Source organism: Pezoporus occidentalis, unplaced genomic scaffold, assembly GCF_034315485.1.
Source record: "Pezoporus occidentalis ecotype Australia unplaced genomic scaffold, CSIRO_AGI_Poc_V1 ctg251, whole genome shotgun sequence".
Classification (NCBI taxonomy): domain Eukaryota; kingdom Metazoa; phylum Chordata; class Aves; order Psittaciformes; family Psittacidae; genus Pezoporus; species Pezoporus occidentalis.
The window spans coordinates 352,227-361,672 of NW_026914406.1; the positions used below are offsets into that span (position 1 = coordinate 352,227).

At 51.7% G+C, this 9,446-nt stretch overlaps 1 protein-coding gene across 1 annotated transcript in view; it reads left to right on the plus strand.

The window, feature by feature from the left end:
• PODXL (podocalyxin like) overlaps nucleotides 1–3,591 on the plus strand; it is a 46,836-nt gene extending 43,245 nt beyond the window's left edge. Inside the window, exon 9 of the mRNA XM_062623402.1 lies at nucleotides 1,175–3,591. Within this exon, the coding sequence (XP_062479386.1) occupies nucleotides 1,175–1,366 (192 nt within the window). The 3' untranslated portion in view covers nucleotides 1,367–3,591. The remainder of the gene's footprint in view (nucleotides 1–1,174) is intronic.
• Nucleotides 3,592–9,446: the final 5,855 nt, after the last annotated feature.

A 9,446-nucleotide genomic window follows, 5' to 3' on the forward strand; every position in this document is an offset into this window, starting at 1 on the left:
GCGCCGCATCCATAACACCCCAGCTCTCACCCCCGGTGCTTGGTAGGATCCAGTAGCTTTTAACAGGACTAAAGCCTACTAAAGCCCAGCTTTAAAGACCCCTTCCCCTTGCTGCACGCTGTGGGGGGTGCATTGCCATGGTGGGAGGAAGCGCTGACTGAGCATCCATCCATGCTGGGGTACCAGCATCTCCATGGGGTGAAACAGCCCCTTAAAAGCTTTCGAGCATCCCATCGTCCCTGGCCAAAAGGGACCCAGGGGATCCCCCGCAGCACCTTTGCAGCCCCCCTCTGCTAGTGCCAAAGCTGCAGTTTTGCTTCTCCATCCCTTTCCTTCTCCGTGGATTCCCTCCCATTCCTGTCTCCTGACATTTATTAGGAGCGCTGTAATGAATCAAGCTGTGAATTCAGGTGGAATTTAACAGGGGTGCCCCACAGAGAGCCCTGTGCTTCCCAAAAAGGGCTGACCAAGGACTGCAGCTCCCTGGTGAATCGCTCCAGGGCAGGATGGGCATGAAGAAGCCATAGTGGTGAATGCAGAGTTAGGAAGGACCAGAGGCTGAAGGGCTGGGTTGGAGCCTGAAGCATGGTGTACCGGAGGATGAGGGTGACACAGGGCCTGGTTCATCTCTCCCTGCCTGGTTTCCACCATGAGCTCCAGAACGAGGAGGGATGTGGTTTATGGAGGGGCAAATGGGCCGGCAGCATCTTGCCCCAGGTCAAGGGGGAGAATAACAATAAAGCAGCTAGAAAAGGACAGCATAAAGGGGAGGGAGAGAACAGAGTGTAGGTAAGGGTACAGGAGCTGGGATGCAGGATTGGGGTGAGGCAACGATGCTCAGCCTCTTCCCGAGGTCCAGCGGGGACCAAGCCATGGCCAGGCTGAAGCTGGCAACTGCTCCTGGAGGTTTTCCACACGTCTCTGGCTGCTCTTTCCTCCCTTCCACCATTAGCAGAGTCTCTCTCTTGCCAGCTCCATGCTATCCCCTCGCTGCGCTGGCACTGACCGCAGCCCCCAGCCTCAACCTCACCACAAAAGGCTCTATATGTGGTTATATCCATCCATATGGGGCAGTGGTCATGGTAAGCTGGCGGGTGACAGCCCCGAGGTGGCACACACAGCACGGCCAAGCTGTTCCTCATTGGGGTTCCTTGGTTTTCTTTCCACGCAGCAGCGCCTGACCGAGGAGCTGCAGACCATGGAGAATGGGTACCACGACAACCCCACGCTGGAGGTGATGGAGACCTCCTCCGAGATGCAGGAGAAGAAGGTGAACCTCAACGGGGAGCTGGGGGACAGCTGGATCGTGCCTCTCGACACGCTAATGAAGGAGGACCTGGAGGAAGAGGAGGACACGCATCTATAGGATGCAGAACTCGAGCAAGCAGACAACCAACCACCAACCCCCCCAAAAGAAGCCCACAATTCCTACATGCACGCACACACACAACTCCAAAACAAGGCGGAATTCCCAATAAACCTCATAAAAATCCACTCATGAACTCATCATGGCCCCTTGTGCCATGGAAGAAGAAGGGACACGAGAAGACACCTCTGGGGCGCATCGTCAACACAAGCCACTGTGGTGGCCACATCTGGACAAGCATCTCCATCACCTGTGGGTGCTCAGCAGGACCTCCCACACCAGGCATGGGCTCACGGGGTGGCTTTGCTCCAGGAGAGCTGCTGGTGTCTCCTCCAAGCGTGTCCCCTCCCATCCCATGTCCAACCACACCAACTGCATCCTCCAGCTACCGAATCACTCAGAGATGAAGAGAAATAGATGTCAATAGGGTGGGAGAGGGAGCACATGTCCCAAGAGCAAGTAGAGCTAGGCAGTCCTCCAGCCCATGCCGTTTAGTTGTCACTTTGCCCTCCCAACACCCAGGTATCGAGTATAGATCAGCCTGTTCCTTGAGTTTTAATCCGGTTTCCATCCTCTCCCCATAAACTGCCGGCTGAAACGCACAAGAGCCTGAGTTGTGCCATAGGCAAATGAACACATCCAGACCAGGTTGGATGGGAGGGAGGGATGCAGCAGTGCCAAGGGATGCTCCATCCTGTGGGATGGATCCTGAACACAGTAGGAGACCAGGAGAGGCACAGCAGCTCCTTGTATTGATGCAAAGGGAAGGGAGAGGAAAAGGAATAACTCCTTGAGCTCATTCCTCTGAGGAAGGGCGAAATGAAACCAAGAGTGATGCCTGGTCACTGGTCAACGCACAAGGTTGGGGGTTCTGGGTGTCAAAGAGGGACTCTTCATCAGCGACTGTAGTGATAGGACAAGGGGTGATGGGTTCAAAGTGAAACAGGGGAAGTTCAGGTTGGAGACAAGGCAGAAGCTCTTCCCTGTGAGGGTGCTGAGGTGCTGGCACAGGGTGCCCAGAGAAGCTGTGGCTGCCCCATCCCTGGCAGTGTTCAAGGCCAGGTTGGACACAGGGGCTTGGAGCAAGCTGCTCTAGTGGAAGGTGTCCCTGCCTGTGGCAGGGGTTGGAACTGGAGGAGCTTTAAGGTCCTTTCTAACCCAAAGCATTCCATGACTCCTGGTGCAGGAGTCTAACTCTGTTACTGCATTCCCCTCCAGAAGTGTTGATTGCCTTCCAGTCATTACACAGCAGCATCTCAGAGCCCACATCCATCCTCCCCTGAGGCCGTGGGTTACGTGCACCACGATGGTTTGTGGTTCTTGTGGTCATGTTTTCCTGCATGAGCAGCAGAAGAGGGAAAAGAACAGCAGCACGAGCCGGGTAGCTTGGTGGTGTTGCGGGTTTTCCATTGGTACAGCCCTTGGTGCTCAGTTTAGAAGCTCAGCCCACACCCTCAAGCTCTGCTTCAGTAGCTGGTAAAACAAGAGACCAGCAGCAAAGCTGAGACTGAGCCTTGTCCTGCAACCCTTGGTCTGTTGTCCAGGTTTCCCTTTGCTTTAGAGGGGAAAAGAAGAATACACAGGAGCAGGAAGTGGTTGGACTGAGGCTGTTCCCAGTTTCTTAACTCCCCGTCACAGCTCCTGAATGGCTCTAAAAGGATGGGAAGAGTTTCCCACCTTAGCTCTGGATTTGGGGAAGCAGCTCAGCCCTGGCAGAGGCAGGGATCAGCACAGGGCTCCATCCTTTATCACATAGGAAAGGGAGGAGAGGATGGGAAGGTCATTTGGATGAGAGCATCCACCAACACAGGAGGATGTGGTGGTCCCAAGCCCTCTGCAAGCCACAGGGCCTGCAGATGAAGAGCAATGCCTGAGCACGGCCTTTCCTTTCCCCTGCTTGCCATAAACCAGGCATTCACCAACGCACAACACCCCATTCCCTTCGGGCTCTGCCACCAAGTCAACACGATGGGGATCTGCTCCCATGGCTGCCCTGAATGAGGGGAGAAGCAGAGCTGAGCAATGGAAAGCTTGGAGAAACAGGGATCGATTTGGTCCTTGGGAATACACGTGAAGGAGAGGGTCGTGGTGGGACAGAAGCTGATGGAGGATGTCTTCTCCAAGGGCCTGGCTCTTCTCCCTTCTCTCCTGCACCGAAGGGCAGTGAGTTTGAAGTGTTCAAACCTATATATTTTTGTACGTATATAGTCCTGCTACTCATCAGCGATGTATTCAGCACCCGTCACCTACCCCTGCCCTGCACTGTGGGGAAGTCCTTCCGGAGGGGAGGGGGGTTAAAAGGCAACAAATAAGGAAAGAAAAAGCTAAAGGCCAGTCTGGGAGGGGCTCCAATTCAACACGAAGCAGGAAAACACCTCCTGCCCATGTAACCCTGTGCCACAGCAGCACCAAGTTCACCTCTAGCACTGCAGCAAGGCTCAAAGAACCTCGGTCTTGGCATTTGCAGTTGCTTTCCGAGCGCCTTCGCTTCCCTGTTGCCCCAAGGAACACGGTGACCTCGTGTTCCTGCCCTTGGCATGGGATGAATGCAGCCAAAGGATGGGGTTTTGGCCACAGGAGCTGCTGTAGGGATGCCCCTGGCGGAGCATCTCCAGGCAGTGGCGTTTGGGCACGTGCCTAAAGATCCCCCTTCCCAGCAAAGAGATGCCAAAGTGCTTTAATGAATCAGGTCCAAAGACTTGCCACGAGAAACCTTCACAAGGCTTGAGGTGAAGCAAGCTGAGATCTTTCCTTGCAGAGCCCAGTGGAGACGTTGACTGCTCAGCAAGTGCTTTCAGTGATTTCTATTTGAATGGGAATTGTACATTTATTTATTTTTCCAGACACCGTATTTTTTAACCACTGCTATTTTATAGTAGAGTTTTCCTTCCCCCTATTTAAAGAACTATTTCCATGAGAAAAAGAAAGAAAAAACCAGTATGTTTTTTATGTTGAGAACATTCTCTTTTGGGATCAAAAAGGAGACATAAACAGGTAGGAAATGCAGTAATTGAGCATCTTTGGCCTTAATCCTTCCCGTCATAGGCTGTAGCCATAACATTTAGACCAAAAATAACAGGTAAAACAAACCTATCCCAGCATTTCCTTCCTCCCTCCCCCTCGCTCCTCTTCTCTCCCCCAAACCAGCTTTAACACCCAACACGTTGGACAAAGAGCTGCTTGCTCTTACCTCCCAGTGGGAGCTTTACAAGCAGCTCAGACGTCCTCGCAAGAGACTTTTCTATCTTCAGATTCACATGGAACGCGTCGATACTTCAGCACCATTTATCTCCCGCTCACAGTGCCATGAGGTTGATCCCAGGACTGTTGTTGCCTACAGAAGACAGACAGGAGAAGACATAATCCATAAGGGACTGCAGAAGGAGAACCTACTTCCCAAAGGCGGCTACCCGTTGAACCTTGCACATATACTAGAGCTCTTACGTACTGTATAGCAGCATCTCTCACGGGGACAGGAGTCTGATTTACACTGGAATTCACTGAGGAACTGGATTGTAGAGATTATTCTTGCATTTTCCTACAAATATATTTTGAAAGCATCATGTATTTCTGTCAATAAACGTTCTTATGTAAAAGGTTCATTTCTTGGCTGAGTGATGGAGGTGTTGCCACTGGATGGGGTTTGAGCTCCGGAAACACAGCACGGGGCTTGCAGGCTTCTCCTAGCAAAGAATATGGGGAAAACACAGGAGGAAAAGGAGCAAACCCAACCCAGTCCTTCAGATGCAGGAAGGACTTGTGCTCTGGATGACACGGTATCAGGCAGCCCTGCCCATGGCAGGGGGGTGGAACTGGATGAGCTTAAGGCCCTTTCCAACCCAAACCTGTCTGTGATTTCCCATGCAGAAGGAAGTAAGATAGTGGTGGAAAACGTCTCGTAATTCAAAACACAGAAAGCTCAGAGGGGTGGGAGGCTCACTTGATGGGGGTGAGAGCAGCCCCACCATGACCAGAGCATCTGCTTCATTTACTGGTGCCTTTAAGCCCATGGAGGGAAGGGAAGGATCTTGCCCTTGTTTCTGAACTTCATCCTTACTCAAACCTAGCCTGCAGCCCCTCCTTACACTTGGGTCATGCTGTAGAGGAGGGAATCAAACCTCAAACCCCTAAGCCAAAAGACCCTGGTGAAGGAGGGACACCAAGGGCAAGAGCAGGATCCCCTCCAGCAGCAGCGTGGACAGTTCAGCAGCTCCATTGACCTTTAAGTGCCCAAAATAAAACATTTGGACCCAGGTTAAGTTCCCACTTACGCAAAGGAAGTAGAAAAAGAAAGAAAAAAAAAATGATGTGATTCAAATATCAACATTCCAGGGCTGCCTGCCCCATCCCTGGCAGTGTTCAAGGCCAGGTTGGACACAGGGGCTTGGAGCAAGCTGCTCTAGTGGAAGGTGTCCCTGCCTGTGGCAGGGGTTGGAGCTGGAGGAGCTTTAAGGCCCCTTCCAGCACAAACCAGTCTGTGATTAAAGATTGATGGGTTGCACCACCCTGTGTTCTGTGTTCCTCCTCATTAAGTCCTTGCAGCTGCTCAGCACAGGCTGGATTTATGGGACACTGCCCCAGCCCATCCATGATTGCAGGGAACAGGGTTTTTTTTTCTCAGCTGTTCTGTGCTATGGAGGGACACAGGAGGCTCCTCTAGCAGCAACAGTGACAGCCACTCAGGCATAACCCACCTCCTGGCTGACAACACCTCTAACAAGGCTTTCACAGACTTAAAAATCACAGGACCAACCACATTGGAAAAGCCCTTTAAGCTCATCCAGTCCAACCTTACCCCAGCACTGCCAAGGCCACCACTAACCCATGGCACTGAGGCCTCGTCTCCACGCTGTGTGAGCACTTGCAGGGATGGTGACTGCAGCCCTGCCCTGGGCAGCCTGTTCCAATGCCTGAGCACCCTCTGGGGCAGGAATTGTTCCTCAGCTCCATCTAAACCTGCCCTGGTGCAGCTTGAGGCCGTTTCCTCTTGTCCCATCCCTTGTTCCTTGGGAGCAGAGCCCAGCCCCTCCTGGCTCCATCCTCCTCTCAGGCACTTGGAGGGAGCCATCAGGTCCCCCCTGAGCCTTCTCTTCTCCACACTGAACCCCCCAGGTGCCTCAGCCCTTCCCCATCACACGTGTGCTCCAGGCCCTGCACCAGCTCCACTGCCCTTCTCTGGCCCCGCTCCAGCACCTCAATGCCTCTCTTGGAGTGAGGGGCCCAGAGCTGAACACAGGATTCAAGGTGCAGCCTCCCCAGTGCCCAGTGCAGGGGCACAATCCCTGCCCTGGCCCTGCTGGTGCTGATACAGGCCAGGATGCTGGGGGCTTCTTGGCTGCCTGGAGCATGCTCCATCAGCACCCCCAGGTCCTTCTCCATGAGCAGCTTTCCAGGCGCTCTTCCCGAAGGATGCATCAAGCAGTCAGGATGAAGGGATCTCACACAGCCCTGCTGGCATATACATTTTTATTAAGAAAAAAAAATGAACAAAATACATTCTCTCCTTATGTACATTACATACAACATAACTACAGTTGGAATATTCCTTGTATCACTCATTCCTTTATGTACAGCATGGCGCTTACACATCGACCCAGAAACCAGCAGAGATGATTTGTACCAAGGAAGAAAATACCCCACTCCACGCTGAGCAAAGATCATCTGTAATGGAAAGGGCAGGATGGGGACTCACCAGAGCCCAGGAATGATGCCTGTAACCACCATGGGCTCTGGTCTAGTCGGTATTTGACTGGCCTGTGTGCAGGTCACAGTGCTCCCCATGGCTGCTCCTCTCCTGCACCCCTCGGTTCAGCATCCCCATGGGCAGGTACCCAAGACAACAACTGCAGGACACAAACCAAAGGGAATTCAGACGGACACCGGTCTGTGGGATTGCTGGAGAGATGCTTCATGTCGGATGCCACAACAGGAAACAAAGGCCAAACTGTGGACAAGGGGTGGACACTCACAACTCCAAGCACTACATAGGGAAAACCAGGTTTTGGGGACCACATGAGGGTGTAGAGGACGAGATAATGAACATTAAAGGTCCTCACGCAACACAAACACCACACAATACAGCGTTATGGTAAGAGTAAAGGCAACAGCTCATAGAAACAGCTTGAAAAACCACCCCTAACCAGGTGATGGTGTCCAGCCAGCCAGATATTGGTGTTTAACCACAAGCTACCCAAACCCTGTGTATGCTCTCATCTGAAAGAGAAGTTACTTCGGCAAAGTCGAATATTCACAGGGAAAATGCTGAGGCTCAATGCCTCTAAATGAGGCACGTTGCATTGCAGCATCTAAATGTACAGGATGCACATCACCCCAGCCCACCAGGACGGGTCATCATCTCCCATTAACTGCAAACAAGCCAACAGGCTCCAACTTTCTACCCTGGTCTGCCAGGTCAGGGCCTCCAAGGCTCAAGAACACCTACAAATGGGTTTATTCGTGTAATTAAGCTCTTTCCTCTTCCTAAAGGTCTCTCCAGCATCCCCTCATTTCCTGCTGTGGAGGAGCGTGAGCTGGAAGGCACAGCAGAAAATACAGCTTTAGTCTAGAGTAACAAGCTACAAGGGGCTTGTTTTCTTTTCCACTACCCAGCACAGCAGCTTCTGAAGTGAAAAGTGGTTTTGCACATCAAGGGGAGGGAGACGGGAGGAAGGAGAGGAATGATGAGGGAGAGATGAAGGCAAAACTCAGCCTCCGCTGCTCCTTTGCCTTCCCAATTACAGTGGCAGATGAGAAAGAGAAAATGACTCAGCAACAAGAGTTCTCTCCTCCATGGAGAGATAAAAGTCCTCTCAAGTACGGGAGGGCTCCACACTGCCTGGGGAAGGAAATCAAGCTGTCACCTTTTGACTGCAGGGCAAGCAGAGGTAGAAGCATCATCTGCTGTTCAGACCCGACTATACGCAGTGAATTCACAGCCTTGCACCTAGGGTTGATAAGAACCTTTTGCCCCTTTTAGAAGCTGAGTTTCGGGGTGATGAATTCACTTTTCAGCCTCCTTCAATAAGCAGACCCCGTTCACACTCTTCTATTTAAGTGAAACACAAAATAATTGACTGGATCCCTTGGGAGCCAGTTACAAAGTCAGGATATTTAAAGTGTATTTTGTCATCATTAGGGAGAAAAACCTTTCTCTTGGTATCTGGGACATGGAGCAGACTGCAACCACTGAGCCACTGCTGGGGTCCAGCCTCCCCACCATCACAGTAATTAAAAAGCAGCTAATCTCCCTTAATCTCACTGGCAGCTTTCATCAGAAAAGGCTTTAACAGTCTCTTAAGGCCTGCTCTGATAGCTGCTTGTGCTGCAGGGTCACCACTGTGTGTGAGCAGTGTTAAACCCACCGGGCTTTGTCACCCCTGTTACCAAAGGGACTGAGGAGGGAAAAGGACTTGTATTATTCTCTTTGGTGTCTTTGGGGTGGAGAGGGCAAAAGCTCGAGGTGAAGCTCCAGGACTAGATCCTGGTGTTGCATCCCTTCCATTTGAGAAAGAGCCAAAGAATCCAGCTTGCTGGAATGAAAACCTCTGAAGAGCACAACTACTTGTTAAATCTTCAAGTCCTTCCACAAGACATCACATCTTAAACACAGCTCCCACGAGCCACCGCATTATCCCCAAGCTTATTTCTCTTCCCTTTGCCTTTGCTACACTGCAGAAATAACCCAAACACCCCAACTATAAGCTGTTCGTCTTCACTAAGAGAAGACCTGGGATGGTGAAAGCAAGTGGCAGAAACCTGGGGTTGCTGTCATCCCCTTCCTGTTTCGGAGGCAGCAGTAAGGAGTTTTGCAAAGGAAGCAGCTGGGATATGATGCCACATGGAGAAACTGATGCCTCAACAACCACCACAAATCTCTAACCTTTAATTCTTCAGTGGTACTCCATCAACCTTAGGGAAGTCTGAGGACATAGCATTTTAACAGCAGAGAACGGTCACACAGGGAAGAGAAAGTCAAAATACCCAAGGGGCCATGCCTTGACCATCATGCTGGCCAGCATCTATGCCAGTGATAGCTTACTCCTTACAAATGAGGAGCAAAACCAAACACCTAACCTGGTAG